We start from the raw sequence: 19,529 nt of genomic DNA on the forward strand, positions 1-19,529 counted from the left end.
ATGCTGCACTGAAAGCTTCCAGCCCTTGCAGGACTGTGTTCACCAACCTCTGAAAAGTGGCAGGTGCATTTTTCAAACCAAAAGGCATTACAGTAAACTGGTAATGGCCTCCAATGGTTGAAAATGCAGTTTTAGGTTTAGCATCTTCTGACAATTTGATCTGCCAATACCCTGCAGTCAAATCAAAAGTGCTTAGATACTTGGCAGATGCCAGTGTATCTATGAGCTCATCTGCCCTGGGTATAGGGTGAGCATCAGTTTTGGTTACCAGGTTGAGACCTCTATAGTCTACACAAAACCGCATTTCCTTCTTTCCATCTTTGGAATGGGGTTTTGGTGCAAGTACCACAGGAGAAGCCCATGGGCTTTCAGAGGCTCAACCACTCCCAGTTCTAGCATTTTCTGTACCTCTTTCTTTATGTAGTCCCTGACATGGTCAGGCTGCCTATAGATCTTACTTTTGACAGGTAAACTGTCTCCAGTATCTATAGTGTGCTCACACCAAGAAATGGTACCTGGCACAGTAAAGAAGAGTTCAGAAAACTGACCCAGGAGATTTATGCAATGGTCTTTCTGCTCAGCAGTAAGACAATCAGCCAAAACTACACCTTCCACAAGAGCATCTTGTTCTGTGGAAGAGAAGAGATCAGGTAGAGGATCACTGTCTTCTTCCTGTCCCTCATCAGTTGCCATGAGCAGGGTGAGATCAGCCCTGTCATAGTAGGGTTTCAGGAGTACCCTAAGGGGACTCCTTGCAGTGCCTAAGTCAACTAAATAGGTGACTTCACCCTTTTTCTCAACAATTGTGTGGGGACCACTCCATTTATCTTGGAGTGCTCTTGGGGCCACAGGCTCCAAGACCCACACTTTCTGCCCTGGTTGGTACTGAACCAAAACAGCCTTCTGATCATGCCATTGCTTCTGGAGCTCTTGGCTGGCCTGAAGGTTTTTACTGGCCTTTTTCATATACTCAGCCATCCTTGATCTGAGGCCAAGTACATAGTCCACAATATCTTGTTTTGGAGCTTTTAAAGGTTGTTCCCAACCCTCCTTGACAAGTGTTAGTGGACCCCTAACAGGGTGACCAAAGAGGAGTTCAAAGGGGCTGAAGCCCACTCCTTTCTGGGGTACCTCCCTGTAGGCAGAAAGGAGGCATGGTAACAGGATATCCCATCTCCTGCGGAGTTTTTCAGGGAGACCCATAATCATGCCTTTGAGAGTTTTATTAAATCTCTCCACTAGTCCATTTGTTTGTGGATGATAGGGTGTAGTGAACTTGTAAGTCACACCACACTCCTTCCACATGGCCTTTAAGTATGCAGACATGAAATTGCTTCCCCTGTCTGATACTACTTCCTTTGGGAAGCCCACCCTGGAAAATATTCCCAGGAGGGCCTTTGCCACTGCAGGTGCTGTAGTGGTCCTTAAAGGAATAGCTTCAGGATATCTTGTGGCATGGTCCACTACCACCAAGATAAACCTATTGCCTGAAGCAGTAGGAGGGTCAAGGGGGCCAACTATGTCAACCCTACCCTTTCAAAGGGAACCCTAACCACAGGCAGTGGAATAAGGGGTGCCTTTGGAGTGCCACCGGTTTTGCCACTGGCTTGACAGGTTTCACAGGACTTACAAAATTCCTTTGTGTCCTCAGACATCCTAGGCCAATGAAACAGGGGAACAAGCCTGTCCCAAGTTTTCATTTGCCCCAGATGTCCAGCTAGGGGAATGTCGTGGGCTAGAGTTAGGAGGAACTTTCTGTACTCCTGAGGAATCACTAATCTCCTGGCAGCTCCAGGTTTAGGATCCCTATGCTCAGTGTACAAGAGGTTGTCCTCCCAGTAAACTCTGTGAGAGTCACTGACATCCCCATTAGCCTGTTTGACAGCTTGCTGTCTTAGACCCTCTAATGTGGGACAGGTTTGCTGTGCCACACTCAGCTCCTCCCTGGCAGGCCCCCCTTCACCCAAAAGCTCAGCAGTGTCTGCTTCAAGCTCCTCTGGTGTAGGTTCTGCACAGGGAGGGAATTCTTCTTCCTCAGAAGTTGAATCCACTGTAGAGGGAGGGATAGTAGGAAGTGGTTTGCTTCTACTAGCCCTAGCTTTAGGGAGCACTTGGTCCATTGTTCCAGGATCCAAGCTTCCCTGTCCTTTTCGCTTTTTGGCCTGAGCCCTGGTTAAAGCAAAAATATGCCCTGGGATGCCCAGCATTGCTGCTTGGGCCTCCAACTCCACATCTGACCAAGCTGATGTCTCCAAATCATTTCCTAGTAGACAGTCTACAGGTAAATCTGTGGCTACCACAACTTTCTTTGGACCAGTAACCCCCCCCCAGTTGAGATTTACAACAGCCATGGGGTGGCTAAGTGTGTTGTTGTGAGCATCGGTTACTTGGTACTGGTGACCAAGTAGGTGTTGTTCAGGGTGGACCAGTTTCTCTATGACCATAGTCACACTGGCTCCAGTGTCCCTGTAGGCCTGAACCTCAACACCATTTATTAGGGGTAGCTGCTTGTACTTATCCATATTAAGGGGACAAGCAACTAAGGTGGCTAAATCAATAGCCCCCTCAGAGACTAACACAGCCTCTGTGGCCTCCCTAACAAGGCCAACCCCAACTAAGTTACCAATAGTGAGCCCAGCTACTCCCTTGGATTGGCTATTAGTAGGTTTGCTCCCACCACCACTGCTATTAGTAGGGACACTAGGTGTAGCAGTAGGCGTTGTAGTGGTAGGAGGCTTGGTGATTTTCTTTGGACAACTGGGATCTGTTGTCCAATGGCCTTTTATTTTACATAAATAGCACCATGGTTTCTTTTCCTTATTTTGATTAGAAGAGGATTTGGGCCCACCACCCCCACCAGAGTGTTTTTGTGGGCCTGATGGAGACTCATTTTTAGATTTGTCCCCACCCTTGTCTGAAGACTTACCATCCTTCTTCTTGTTGCCATCTTTGTCACCCCCTGTATGAACTTTTCTGTTCACCCTTGTTCTGACCCATTTGTCTGCCTTCTTTCCCAATTCTTGGGGAGAGGTCAGATCAGAGTCCACCAAGTACTGGTGCAACAAACCAGACACACAATTATTAAGAATATGCTCTCTCAGGATCAAGTTATACAGGCTGTCATAATCAGTCACTTTACTGCCATGTAACCACCCCTCCAAGGCCTTCACTGAATGGTCAATGAAATCAACCCAGTCTTGTGAAGACTCCTTTTTGGTCTCTCTGAACTTTATCCTGTATTGTTCAGTGGTTAAGCCATAACCATCCAGGAGTGCATTCTTAAGAACTTTGTAATCATTAGCTTCATTTTCTTTCACAGTAAGGAGCCTATCCCTACCTTTTCCACTAAATGATAGCCATAGGATAGCAGCCCACTGCCTTTGAGGGACATCCTGTACAGCACAGGCCCTCTCAAGTGCAGCAAACCACTTGTTAATGTCATCCCCCTCCTTATAAGGGGGAACTATCTTGTGCAGATTCCTGGAATCATGCTCTTTTGCAGGATGACTATGGGGAATACTGCTGCTGCCACCATGGGTTTCTAAACCCAGTTTCTGTCTCTCCTTCTCTACTTCTAAGGTCTGTCTATCCAAATCCAGCTGTTGCTTCTTGAGCTTCAGTCTGGTTTGTTCCACTCTCAATCTATTGAGCTCCCTTTCTAACAATCTGTCATCAGGGTGGGTGGGAGGGACATGCCTTGAAACAGAAGTATGGTGAGAATGGACAGAAGGAGACCTGTCCCTTACAGAGGGCACCCTAACAGCTTGGCTAACAGAAACATCAGTACCACTGTGGTGTGAATAAATGCTTTTGCTATGATGTGAGACAACGCTATTTGTATGGTGTGGCTCTCCATCATTACCAACTATGCTAGACTGTCTAGTTATGGGCAGGCTAGGGAGTTTCTTTCCTGAATCTTTTCCTGGGGGAGTCCCTGGATCAGATTGGGAACCATTAGCTACTTTTTCAACAGATGGGGCACTTTTAGCCTTATCTTGTTCTCTAAGCATGTTAAGTAACAGTTCCAAGGAAGGATTCTTCCCTACACTCAAACCTCTCTCTATGCAGAGACTCCTTGCTCCTTTCCAGCTAAGGTGATCATATGCAATTCTGGACAGATCAACATTTTGGCCTGTGCCAGACATTTTTAGAGAGAGTTAAAGTGATAGAAAAAGTGAAAAAAGTTTGTCAGAGCTTTTAGAAAGACAGAGAAAAAAACTTTTAAAACTTTTTAGAACTTTTTGAAGTTTAGAAGTACTTTTCAGCACTTAGAAAAGAGTGAAAAGAGGAAATGCAAAACTTTTTAGCTATGTGTACACACACTGAACTTGTTTTGTATATTTTTCTCTTATGAAAAGTACAATGACAAGAGTGGTAAGTAGTCTCAAAGCACTTATCCCACCGCTGCACAACCAATGTAGGAGGCTGGACTGGCTTGTAGTGAGTACCAAGGGGTACTTGCACCTTGCACCAGGCCCAGTTATCCCTTATTAGTGTATAGGGTGTCTAGCAGCATAGGCTGATAGATAATGGTAGCTTAGCAGAGCAGCTTAGCCTGAACTAGGAGACGTGTGAAGCTACTACAGTACCACTTAGTGTCATATGCACAATATCATAAGAAAACACAATACACAGTTATACTAAAAATAAAGGTACTTTATTTTTATGACAATATGCCAAAGTATCTTAGAGTGTACCCTCAGTGAGAGGATAGGAAATATACACAAGATATATGTACACAATACCAAAAATATGCAGTATAGTCTTAGAAAACAGTGCAAACAATGTATAGTTACAATAGGATGCAATGGGGACACATAGGGATAGGGGCAACACAAACCATATACTCCAAAAGTGGAATGCGAACCACGAATGGACCCCAAACCTATGTGACCTTGTAGAGGGTCGCTGGGACTATTAGAAAATAGTGAGAGTTAGAAAAATAACCCACCCCAAGACCCTGAAAAGTGAGTGCAAAGTGCACTAAAGTTTCCCTAAGGACAAAGAAGTCGTGATAGAGGAATAATGCAGGAAAGACACAAACCAACAATGCAACAACGATGGATTTCCAATCTAGGGTACCTGTGGAACAAGGGGACCAAGTCCAAAAGTCACAAGCAAGTCGGAGATGGGCAGATGCCCAGGAAATGCCAGCTGTGGGTGCAAAGAAGCTTCTACTGGACAGAAGAAGCTGAGGTTTCTGCAGGAACGAAAAGGGCTAGAGACTTCCCCTTTGGTGGACGAATCCCTCTCGCCGTGGAGAGTCGTGCAGAAGTGTTTTCCCGGCGAAAGAACGCCAACAAGCCTTGCTAGCTGCAAATCGTGCGGTTAGCGTTTTTAGATGCTGCTGTGGCCCAGGAGGGCCCAGGAGGGACCAGGAGGTCGCAAATTGGACCAGGAGGTAGAAGGGACGTCGAGCAAGACAAGGATCCCTCTTAGCAGCAGGTAGCACCCGGAGAAGTGCCAGAAACAGGCACTACGAGGATGCGTGAAACGGTGCTCACCCGAAGTCGCACAAAGAAGTCGCCGGAGAACAACTTAGGAGGTCGTGCAATGCAGGTTAGAGTGCCGTGGACCCAGGCTGGACTGTGCACAAAGGATTTCCGCCGGAAGTGCACGGAGGCCGGAGTAGCTGCAAAAGTCGCGGTTCCCAGCAATGCAGTCTAGCGAGGTGAGGCAAGGACTTACCTCCACCAAACTTGGACTGAAGAGTCACTGGACTGTGGGGGTCACTTGGACAGAGTTGCTGGATTCGAGGGACCTCGCTCGTCGTGCTGAGAGGAGACCCAAGGGACCGGTAATGCAGCTTTTTGGTGCCTGCGGTTGCAGGGGGAAGATTCCGTCGACCCACGGGAGATTTCTTCGGAGCTTCTAGTGCAGAGAGGAGGCCGACTACCCCCACAGCATACACCACCAGGAAAACAGTCGAGCAGGCGGCAGGATCAGCGTTACAGAGTTGCAGTAGTCGTCTTTGCTACTATGTTGCAGTTTTGCAGGCTTCCAGCGCGGTCAGCAGTCGATTCCTTGGCAGAAGGTGAAGAGAGAGATGCAGAGGAACTCGGATGAGCTCTTGCACTCGTTATCTAAAGTTTCCCCAGAGACAGAGACCCTAAATAGCCAGAAAAGAGGGTTTGGCTACCTAGGAGAGAGGATAGGCTAGCAACACCTGAAGGAGCCTATCAGAAGGAGTCTCTGACGTCACCTGGTGGCACTGGCCACTCAGAGCAGTCCAGTGTGCCAGCAGCACCTCTGTTTCCAAGATGGCAGAGGTCTGGAGCACACTGGAGGAGCTCTGGGCACCTCCCAGGGGAGCTACAGGTCAGGGGAGTGGTCACTCCCCTTTCCTTTGTCCAGTTTCGCGCCAGAGCAGGGCTAAGGGGTCCTCTGAACCGGTGTAGACTGGCTTATGCAGAATTGGGCACATCTGTGCCCAAGAAAGCATTTCCAGAGGCTGGGGGAGGCTACTCCTCCCCTGCCTTCACACCATTTTCCAAAGGGAGAGGGTGTAACACCCTCTCTCAGAGGAAGTCCTTTGTTCTGCCATCCTGGGCCAGGCCTGGCTGGACCCCAGGAGGGCAGATGCCTGTTTGAGGGGTTGGCAGCATCAGCAGCTGCAGTGAAACCCCAGGAAGGGCAGTTTGGCAGTACCAGGGTCTGTGCTACAGACCACTGGGATCATGGGATTGTGCCAACTATGCCAGGATGGTATAGAGGGGGCAATTCCATGATCATAGACATGTTACATGGCCATATTCGGAGTTACCATTGTGAAACTACATATAGGTAGTGACCTATATGTAGTGCAAGCGTGTAATGGTGTCCCCGCACTCACAAAGTCCGGGGAATTGGCCCTGAACAATGTGGGGGCACCTTGGCTAGTGCCAGGGTGCCCTCACACTAAGTAACTTTGCACCTAACCTTTACCAGGTAAAGGTTAGACATATAGGTGACTTATAAGTTACTTAAGTGCAGTGTAAAATGGCTGTGAAATAACTTGGACGTTATTTCACTCAGGCTGCAGTGGCAGGCCTGTGTAAGAATTGTCAGAGCTCCCTATGGGTGGCAAAAGAAATGCTGCAGCCCATAGGGATCTCCTGGAACCCCAATACCCTGGGTACCTCAGTACCATATATTAGGGAATTATAAGGGTGTTCCAGTAAGCCAATGTAAATTGGTAAAATTAGTCACTAGCCTGTTAGTGACAATTTGGAAAGAAATGAGAGAGCATAACCACTGAGGTTCTGATTAGCAGAGCCTCAGTGAGACAGTTAGTCACTACACAGGTAACACATTCAGGCACACTTATGAGCACTGGGGCCCTGGTGAACAGGGTCCCAGTGACACATACAACTAAAACAACATATATACAGTGAAAAATGGGGGTAACATGCCAGGCAAGATGGTACTTTCCTACAAGTACCACTGCTTGACCGTGATAATACTCTGAATCATTCATGATACCAATGCTTGACAGTGATAATACTCCAGACCATTTATAGCACCTCAGCTTGACCGTGATAATTCTCCGCACTGTTCTCAGCACCGCTGCTTGACAGTGAGAATACCCTTGTCACTTCTTCGTACCACTGCTTGACAGTGAGAATACCCTCAACCCATCTTAGTACCACTGCTTGACAGTGATAATACTCTGAACTATTCATAGCACCACAGCTTGACAGTGATAATAGTCTGAACCATTCATAGAACCACTTGCTTGACAGTGATAATACTCTGAATTATTCATAGTACGACTGCTTGACAGTGTTAATACTCTGAATCATTTATGGTACCACTGCTTGACAGTGATAATACTCTGAATCATTCATAGTATCACTGCTTGATAGTGATAATACTCTGAACCATTCACAGCACCACTGCTTGACAGTGTTAATACTCTGAATCGTTCATGGTACTGCTTCTTGACAGTGATAATACTCTGAATCATTCACAGTACCACTTCTTGACAGTGATTATACTCGGAATCATTTATAGTACCGCTGCTTGACAGTGATAATACTCCGAATCATTCATAGTACCACTGAATCATTTACAGTACCACTGCTTGACAGTCATAATATTCTGAATCATTCATAGTACCGCTGCTTGAAAGTGATAATACTCCGAACCATTCACAGCACCACTGCTTGACAGTGATAATACTCTGAATCATTCATGGTACCACTGCTTGACAGTGATAATACTCTGAATCATTCATAATACCACTGCTTGACAGTGATAATACTCTGAATCATTCACAGTACCGCTGCTTGACAGTGATAAAACTCTGAATCATTCATGATACCAATGCTTGACAGTGATAATACTCCGGACTATTCATAGCAAAGCAGCTTGACCGTGATAATTCTCTGGACTGTTCTGAGCACCACTGCTTGACAGTGAGAATACCCTCGACCCTTCTTAGTACCGCTGCTTGACAGTGAGAATACCCTCGATCCATCTTAGTACCACTGCTTGACAGTGATAATACTCTTAACCATTCATAGCAGCGCAGCTTGACAGTGATAATACTCTGAACCATTCATAGCACCACTGCTTGACAGTGATAATACTCTGAATCATTCATAGTGCCACTGCTTGACAGTGATAGTACTCCGAACCAATCATAGTGCCACTGCTTGACAGTGATAATACTCTGAATCATTCATGGTACCACTGCTTGACAGTGATAATACTTCAAATCACTGATATTACCACTGCTTGACAGTGATAATACTCTGAACCATTCATAGTACCACTGCATGACAGTAATAATACTCCAGATCTTTCATAGCACCGCAGCTTGACAGTGACAATACTCTGAAACATTCACAGCACCACTGCTTGACAGAGATAATACTCTGAATCATTCATAGTACCACTGCTTGACAGTGATAATACTCCGGACCATTCATAGCACCTCAGGTTGACAGTGATAATACTCCAAACCATTCATAGCACCACTGCTTGACAGTGATAATACTCTGAATCATTCATAGTACCACTGCTTGACAGCGATAACACTCCGAACCATTCATAGCACCACTGCTTGACATTGATAATACTCTGAATCATTGATGGTACCACTGCTTGACAGTGATAATACTCTGAAGCATTCATAGCACCACTGCTTGACAGTGATAATACTCTGAATCATTCATGGTACCACTTCTTGACAGTGATAATACTCCGGATCATTCATAGCACTGCAACTTGATCGTGATAATACTCTGGACTGTTCTTAGCACCACTGCTTGACAGTGAGAATACCCTCGACCTTTTTTAGCACCACTGCTTGACAGTGATAATACTCTGAATCTTTCATAGTACTACTGCTTGACAGTGATAATACTCTGAACCATTCATAGTACTGCTGTTTGACAGTGAAAATACTCTGAATCATTCATGGTACCACTGCTTGACAGTGATAATACTCTTAATCATTCATGGTACCACTGCTTGACAGTGATAATACTCCGGACCATTCATAGCACCACAGCTTGACCGTGATAATTCTCTGGACTGTTCTTAGCACCACTGATTGACAGTGAGAATACCCTCAACCCTTCTTAGTACCACTGCTTGACGTTGAGAATACCCTCGACCCATCTTAGTACCACTGCTTGACAATGATAATACTCTGAACTATTCATAGCAGCGCAGCTTGACAGCGATTATACTCCGAATCATTCATAGCACCACTGCTTGACAGTGATAATACTCTGAATCATTCATAGTACCACTGCTTGACAGTGTTAATACTCTGAATCATTCATATTACCACTGCTTGACAGTGATAATACTCTGAATCATTCATAGTACCACTGTGTGACAGTAATAATACTCCAGACCATTCATAGCACCTCAGGTTGACAGTGATAATACTCTGAACCATTCATAGCACCTCTGCTTGACTGTCATAATACTCTGGATCATTCATAGTACCACTGCTTGGCAGCGATAATACTCCAAACCATTCATAGCACCACTGCTTGACAGTGATAATATTCTTAATCATTCAAGGTACCACTGCTTGATAGTGATAATACTCCAAACCATTCATAGCACCACTGCTTGACAGTGATAATACTCGGAATTATTCGTGGTACCACTGCTTGACAGTGATAATACTCCGAACCATTCATAGCACTGCAGCTTGATCGTGATAATACTCTGGACTTTTCGTAGCACCACTGCTTGACAGTGATAATACTCCGAACCATTCAAAGTACAACTGCTTGACAATGATAATATTCTGAATCATTCATGGTACCTCTGCTTGACAGTGATCATACTCTGAACCATTCATAGTACCACTGCTTGACCGTGATAATTCTCTGGACTGTTCTTAGCACCACTGCTTGACAGTGATAATACTCCGAACCATTCAAAGTACAACTGCTTGACAATGATAATATTCTGAATCATTCATGGTACCTCTGCTTGACAGTGATCATACTGTGAATCATTCATAGTACCACTGCTTGACAGTGATGATACTCTGAACCATTCATAGCAGCGCAGGTTGACCGTGATAATTCTCTGGACTGTTCTTAGCACCACTGCTTGACAGTGAGAATACCTTCGGCCCTTCTTAGTACCACTGCTTGACAGTGAGAATACCCTCTACCCTTCTTAGTACCACTGCTCGACAGTGATAATACTCTGAACCATTCATACTACCACTGCTTGACAGTTATAATACTCTGAATCATTCATGGTACCACTGCTTGACAGTGATAATACTTCGGACCATTCATAGCACTGCAGCTTGACCGTGATCATTCTCTGGACTGTTCTTAGCACCACTGCATGACAGTGAGAATACCCTCAACCCTTCTTAGTACCACTGCTTGACGTTGAGAGTACCCTCAACCCATCTTAGTACCACTACTTGACAGTGATAATACTCTGAACCATTCATAGCAGTACAGCTTGACAGTGATAATGCTCCGAACTATTCATAGCACCACTGCTTGACAGTGGTAATACTCTGAATCATTCATAGTACCACTGCTTGACAGCGATAACACTCCGAACCATTCATAGCACCACTGCTTGACATTGATAATACTCTGAATCATTGATGGTACCACTGCTTGACAGTGATAATACTCTGAAGCATTCATAGCACCACTGCTTGACAGTGATTATACTCTGAATCATTCATGGTACCACTTCTTGACAGTGATAATACTCCGGATCATTCATAGCACTGCAACTTGATCGTGATAATACTCTGGACTGTTCTTAGCACCACTGCTTGACAGTGAGAATACCCTCGACCTTTTTTAGCACCACTGCTTGACAGTGATAATACTCTGAATCTTTCATAGTACTACTGCTTGACAGTGATAATACTCTGAACCATTCATAGTACTGCTGTTTGACAGTGAAAATACTCTGAATCATTCATGGTACCACTGCTTGACAGTGATAATACTCTTAATCATTCATGGTACCACTGCTTGACAGTGATAATACTCCGGACCATTCATAGCACCACAGCTTGACCGTGATAATTCTCTGGACTGTTCTTAGCACCACTGATTGACAGTGAGAATACCCTCAACCCTTCTTAGTACCACTGCTTGACGTTGAGAATACCCTCGACCCATCTTAGTACCTCTGCTTGACAATGATAATACTCTGAACTATTCATAGCAGCGCAGCTTGACAGCGATTATACTCCGAATCATTCATAGCACCACTGCTTGACAGTGATAATACTCTGAATCATTCATAGTACCACTGCTTGACAGTGTTAATACTCTGAATCATTCATATTACCACTGCTTGACAGTGATAATACTCTGAATCATTCATAGTACCACTGTGTGACAGTAATAATACTCCAGACCATTCATAGCACCTCAGGTTGACAGTGATAATACTCTGAACCATTCATAGCACCTCTGCTTGACTGTCATAATACTCTGGATCATTCATAGTACCACTGCTTGGCAGCGATAATACTCCAAACCATTCATAGCACCACTGCTTGACAGTGATAATATTCTTAATCATTCAAGGTACCACTGCTTGATAGTGATAATACTCCAAACCATTCATAGCACCACTGCTTGACAGTGATAATACTCTGAATTATTCGTGGTACCACTGCTTGACAGTGATAATACTCCGAACCATTCATAGCACTGCAGCTTGATCGTGATAATACTCTGGACTTTTCGTAGCACCACTGCTTGACAGTGATAATACTCCGAACCATTCAAAGTACAACTGCTTGACAATGATAATATTCTGAATCATTCATGGTACCTCTGCTTGACAGTGATCATACTCTGAACCATTCATAGTACCACTGCTTGACCGTGATAATTCTCTGGACTGTTCTTAGCACCACTGCTTGACAGTGATAATACTCCGAACCATTCAAAGTACAACTGCTTGACAATGATAATATTCTGAATCATTCATGGTACCTCTGCTTGACAGTGATCATACTGTGAATCATTCATAGTACCACTGCTTGACAGTGATGATACTCTGAACCATTCATAGCAGCGCAGGTTGACCGTGATAATTCTCTGGACTGTTCTTAGCACCACTGCTTGACAGTGAGAATACCTTCGGCCCTTCTTAGTACCACTGCTTGACAGTGAGAATACCCTCTACCCTTCTTAGTACCACTGCTCGACAGTGATAATACTCTGAACCATTCATACTACCACTGCTTGACAGTTATAATACTCTGAATCATTCATGGTACCACTGCTTGACAGTGATAATACTTCGGACCATTCATAGCACTGCAGCTTGACCGTGATCATTCTCTGGACTGTTCTTAGCACCACTGCATGACAGTGAGAATACCCTCAACCCTTCTTAGTACCACTGCTTGACGTTGAGAGTACCCTCAACCCATCTTAGTACCACTACTTGACAGTGATAATACTCTGAACCATTCATAGCAGTACAGCTTGACAGTGATAATGCTCCGAACTATTCATAGCACCACTGCTTGACAGTGGTAATACTCTGAATCATTCATAGTACCACTGCTTGACAGTTTTAATACTATGAATCATTCATAGTACCTCTGCTTGATAGTAATAATACTCCGGACCATTCATAGCACCTCAGCTTGAGAGTGATAATACTCCGAACCATTCATAGCACCACTGCTTGACAGTGATAATACTCTGAATCATTCATGGTACCACTGCTTGACAGTGATAATACTCTGGACCATTCTTAGCACCGCAGCTTGACCGTGATAATTCTCTGGACTGTTCTTAGCACCACTGATTGACAGTGAGAATACACTCAACCCTTCTTAGTACTACTGCTTGACGTTGAGAATACCCTCGTACCATCTTATTATCACTGCTTGACAATGATAATACTCTGAACTATTCATAGCAGTGCAGCTTGACAGTGATAATACTCTGAATCATTCATAGTACCACTGCTTGACAGTGATAATACTCTGAATCATTCATATTACCCCTGCTTGACAGTGATAATACTCTGAATCATTCATAGTACCAATGCTTGACAGTAATAATACTCCAGACCATTCATAGCACCTCAGGTTGACAGTGATAATACTCCAAACCATTCATAGCACCTCTGCTTGACTGTCATATACTCTGGATCATTCATAGTACTAGTGTTTGACAGCGATAATACTCCAAACCATTCATAGCACCACTGCTTGACAGTGATAATACTCTGAATCATTCATGGTACCACTGCTTGACAGTGATAATACTCCAGACCATTCATAGCACTGCAGCTTGATCGTGATAATACTCTGGACTTTTCGTAGCACCACTGCTTGACAGTGAAAATACTCTTGACCCTTCTTTGCACCACTGCTTGACAGTGATAATACTCTGAATCTTTCATAGTATCACTGCTTGACAGTGATAATACTCCAAACCATTCAAAGTACGACTACTTGACAGTGATAATATTCTGAATCATTCATGGTACCTCTGCTTGACAGTGATCATACTCTGAACCATTCATAGTACCACTGCTTGACCGTGATAATTCTCTGGACTGTTCTTAGCACCACTGCTTGACAGTGCTAATACTGTGAATCATTCATAGTACCACTGCTTGACAGCGATGATACTCTGAACCATTCATAGCAGCACGGCTTGACAGTGATAATACTCTGAATCATTCATGGTACCACTGCTTGACAGTGATAATACTCCTGACCATTCATAGCACCGCAGCTTGACCGTGATAATTCTCTGGACTGTTCTTAGCACCACTGATTGACAGTGAGAATACACTCAACCCTTCTTAGTACTACTGCTTGACGTTGAGAATACCCTCGACCCATCTTAGTACCACTGCTTGACAATGATAATACTCTGAACTATTCATAGCAGCGCAGCTTGACAGTGATAATACTCTGAATCATTCATAGTACCACTGCTTGACATGATAATACTCTGAATCATTCATATTACCCTTGCTTGACAGTGATAATACTCTTAATCATTCATAGTACCACTGTGTGACAGTAATAATACTCCAGACCATTCATAGCACCTCAGGTTGACAGTGATAATACTCTGAACCATTCATAGCACCTCTGCTTGACTGTCATAATACTCTGGATCATTCATAGTACCACTGCTTGGCAGCGATAATACTCCAAACCATTCATAGCACCACTGCTTGACAGTGATAATATTCTTAATCATTCAAGGTACCACTGCTTGATAGTTATAATACTCCAAACCATTCATAGCACCACTGCTTGACAGTGATAATACTCTGAATTATTCGTGGTACCACTGCTTGACAGTGATAATACTCCGGACAATTCATAGCACAGCAGCTTGATTGTGATAATACTCTGAATCTTTCATAGTATCACTGCTTGACAGTGATAATACTCCATTCAAAGTACGACTGCTTGACAGTGATAATATTCTGAATCATTCATGGTACCTCTGCTTGACAGTGATCATACTCTGAACCATTCATAGTACCACTGCTTGACCGTGATAATTCTCTGGACTGTTCTTAGCACCACTGCTTGACAGTGCTAATACTGTGAATCATTCATAGTACCACTGCATGACAGTGATGATACTCTGAACCATTCATAGCAGCACTGCTTGACAGTGATAATACTCTGAATCATTCATGGTACCACTGCTTGACAGTGATAATACTCCGGACCATTTATAGCACCGCAGGTTGACCGTGATAATACTCTGGACTTTTCGTAGCACCACTGCATGACAGTGAGAATACTCTCGACCCTTCTTTATACCACTGCTTGACAGTGATAGTACTCTGAATCTTTCATTGTACCACTGCTTGACAGTGATAATACTCAGAAGCATTCAAAGTACGACTGCTTGACAGTGATAATATTCTGAATCATTCATGGCACCTCTGCTTGACCGTGATAATTCTCTGGACTGTTCTTAGCACCACTGCTTCACAGTGCTAATACTGTGAATCCTTCATAGTACCACTGCTTGACAGTGATAATACTCCAAACCATTCATAGTACCATTGTTTGACAGTGATAATACTCTGAATTATTCATGGTACCACTGCTTGACAGTGATAATATTCCAGACCATTCACAGCACCGCAGCTTGACCGTGATAATTCTCTGGACTGTTCGTAGCACCACAGCTTGACAGTGATAATACTCTGAATCATTCATAGTACCACTGCTTGATAGTGATAATACTCTGAATCATTCATGGTACCACTGCTTGACAGTGATAATACTCCGGAGTATTTCTAGCACCGCAGGTTGACCGCAATAATTCTCTGAACTGTTCTTAGCACCACTGCTTGACAGTGAGAATACCCTCGACCCTTCTTAGTACCACTGTTTGACATTGATAATACTCTGAACCATTCATAGTACCGCAGCTTGACAGTAATAATACACTAGTGATAATACTGTAGACCATTCTTAGTTCCACTGTTTGACAGTAATAATACTCCAGACCATTCTTAGCACCACTGCTTGACAGTGATGATACTCTGGTCCATTCATAGGGCCCTACCTTGACAGTGTTATTACTCTGGACCATTCCTAATACCACAGATGGATAATGATGCTACTTTTGTTCATTTATAGTGCTGCAGTTTGACAGTGATAATACTCTGGACCATTCATAGTTCCGCAGCTTGACAGTAATAATACACTAGACTATTCTTAATGCCACTGCTTGGCAGTGATATTACTCTGGACCATTCTTAGTACCACAGCTTGAGTTTGATAATACCCTTGACCATTGATAGTGCAGCATCTTGACAGTAAAACGGTCCTTCTTTCATAGTAGTGTCAGGGACGAGCCATGTATCAGGGAGATCTAGATTAAAAAAAATCAAAGAGACATGCACCTTTCCTAGAGAAGAGATCTCCTGTGATGTCTCTCAGGACCATACAATCTGGATTGGTCCACAGCTGTATCCAGTAAAGCAAGGGCAACAGGTTTTCTGTGAAGAAGCAAGGTTGGGGTTGTTTGGAGGATAGAAAATTGATTTAAAATAATTTGTTGTCAGCATAGTTAAACAGTCTATACCGGGGTGTCCCCAAAGTTCTTTCCCATTAAGAGACCTGCTCAAACACCTAGCATGATAAACAGTTAAGACACATGAAAAAGTACAACCTCAGAACTTGTGGTTGAAGGACTGCCGACCAGTTACCATAGAACTTAAGATATGTTCTGATTTAGTCAGCAGTTTAGCCCACTTTACACAAGCAGCAAGCATACTTCTGATGCTTAGATGATAGGCTAAAAGAACTGCTGTTACTGATGCGCTCCCATCTTACCCTCCAAAAATAGTAGGTCATACACTTGCCCATTTTAAATCCCATAACACTTTGGCACAGAGTACAATTACTGTTTGTCATCAATATCTATGATTTGTAACCATCTTAATTGCCCTCACTTTTTTGTGAAACGCAAAAGATAATACTGAAAATAATTTGAATATTTCATGGGCCCCTTAGCCTCCAGCAAGCTGATTAATAACCCCGCTGCCCCTGCCGTCCTTCCTGCCTTCAAATATATTTGACACTTGACTAATATTGCCCTTACAATTATATCCAGTCAAACCATAGGAATGTATGAGGTTTCAAGCATCCTTTGACATTCTCAGATCATTCAAACCCAAAACACCTTAGCTGTAGCTATGGCATTCTTTCACATTGCCCCATCTCCTCTCCTACTTCAAACAGACAAGACCACAAAATGCTCTTATTTTAACCCCCTAACCTAGGGGTCTCACTTAACAACAATGGTCAGAGGTATCTTCACTACAAGAATATATCACATCCAGCAAAGATGGTACAAAACAAAAAGGGGATGCTGACATGCAGGATGGATGAATGGACCGATGGGTAAACGCAGGTTTCAGGTCCTCTTGATAGACCCTTTCTTGACCTATTTGCAGATCTTTTATGCTGATAATCACAGACCTGGAGCATGTTGAACTACATTAACGACCGTTTCTTCCAGACAGCAGGAAATCTTTTTTTATTTCACTGCTTTATTCTCATTTTGGCAATGAAACAATTCAAATTAATATATCCCAGTAACAGCACAGCAGTTGTTTCATTGCGAGGCAGCGAGTACCTTTTCTGTCTATATTCAACTAAGTGTTCATGGAAGGTTGAACGAGGGAAAGCATCTCCTCGCATGCTACAGGGCAGAGATGGGGACAAACCTAGAAGCAGCTATGGCACAAGCCGTTCTCTGCCTCAGGTGAGCAGAAGTTTTCACCTGCCCATTTTGAACCATATCTCCTAATTGTGTGATCTGAATTAGCTCAGTCACCCAAATCCCTTGCATGAGTTCACCTGAAACAGCCTCCCAACCTGAGAGGGGTCTCTGTGATAATTTTTCCAGTCCAACCTATCACCTATAGTTACAGAATACTATAAGTGTGAGCAGAGGAAGCCCTGACCCCCTGTGCATAGTATGCAACCAGTTGAGCCTTTTAATCTCCTCCTTTTCCAGCCTGTGGTTTAGTTTTCTCTTGGCTCTAATAAGTATTAATTCTCTATTTTAGCTGTTATACCCGAAAGTAGGAAAGAGAAGCTGGCATCCTGTGCCCCACGTCTCATTTTGTATGATAATTCTTGCTCATAGCTCTCTCAGCACTCATCCTATCCATATATAGTTCCTCGACAGCTTGCCATTTGTGTATAATACACCACTGATGGATGCAGTATGCTTTATCAGTAATCTTTTTTGTTTTTTTATACTTCCTAAAGCTTCAATCACCAAGGAGAACTTCTACAAGGGGCACAATGCGATCCATGACATAATGAAACGCAGACTGTCTGTGAACAACTTGCACTTGTACATGAAGAACCTGTGTGAAGAGTTACATGAGCACATGACGTTTCTTGGCCCTGAGGGCACCCTGGATCTCTATGACGTAGTCAGGCAAGTTGATTAAAAATCCATCTCAATCTCTTAATCAGTTTGTAGAAGATTTCTGTTTGAAAAAACATCAGGTACACCCATATGTTGAATATACATAATGTGTCTAGTTTATATAGAATTGTATTATCACTGTAGACTAACTCTTGAGATATTTACTGGAACTTGTATAACTTGACTACGATCTTATTTCTGTATATTGATCCTAAATCACCTCGGCTATTTAAAATACATTTATTTCGACAAAGGAGGGTCAAATGATAGCTACTACAAGTCAAACATAAAGGCTTACCTTACATGTAGTAATAAGATATATTGAGTGACTGTATAGCATATACAACATGTTGCTTTTTTTTAGTTATATTTACATGTTGCTATTACATGGAAGTGCCTGTGAGTGAACAAATCCAATGAAAATTTTTTCAAAGTCAAAGTTGATCACAGTTTTAGAGCGTCTTGAGGTTATATAACTCTGCCAAGGGAGTCGGCATTCACACTCATGTTGGACCTCTCTTCTTGAAATATGTACTGAATGTATGGCCTCATTTTGTATTGGATGAGATAAGCTAGATGTCCTCTTGGTGGCCAAACATACTATACGAGATTCACATTCAAGGACACTCCTCTGTATGCAAAGGTCTTGTAGAATTTGAGGAAGAGCTCATGGATCACATTTGATGATTTCTGCGTAACACTAAAATTATTCTTGATGGGAGCTCCTAACAGATACTTTTCAACCCTCTTATTAGATGATGATCAAATATGCATCATTAAAAAGACTCACTTCTGTAAACAGCCATTAGGTAGCAAAATGCTATTTCTTTGAAACGTGTCCTATTATGAACTTCAGTTTAATTCAGACTGATCTAACGGATTCAAAGCCTTTGTGTATGGTGTAAGTACATAACAAGATCAACAGAAACCACATAAAAAAGTGTCTGCTTTTCAGATCAAGGGGGGGGGGCTCACTTGAGCATCTAGTGCCCAGGGCGGTATATCCAAATGTCTTTAGCAGAAATATTGCCTGACAGATATAAATTCATTAACTTCAGGTACATGGCTATTGCAAGAAATATTCTGAACAAGCATTGTCAGCCTCAGGTGTTGGACAATGGT

The 19,529-nt window shown here is 43.3% G+C and overlaps 1 protein-coding gene across 1 annotated transcript in view; it reads left to right on the forward strand.

Annotated features, from left to right (window-relative positions):
- Positions 1 to 19,529, forward strand: part of CYP39A1 (cytochrome P450 family 39 subfamily A member 1) — a 284,249-nt gene that overhangs the window by 13,491 nt on the left and 251,229 nt on the right. The window contains exon 3 of the mRNA XM_069236086.1: positions 18,242 to 18,416. Within this exon, the coding sequence (XP_069092187.1) occupies positions 18,242 to 18,416 (175 nt within the window). The remainder of the gene's footprint in view (positions 1 to 18,241; positions 18,417 to 19,529) is intronic.

Source organism: Pleurodeles waltl, chromosome 5 (assembly GCF_031143425.1).
Source record: "Pleurodeles waltl isolate 20211129_DDA chromosome 5, aPleWal1.hap1.20221129, whole genome shotgun sequence".
NCBI classification, from domain to species: domain Eukaryota; kingdom Metazoa; phylum Chordata; class Amphibia; order Caudata; family Salamandridae; genus Pleurodeles; species Pleurodeles waltl.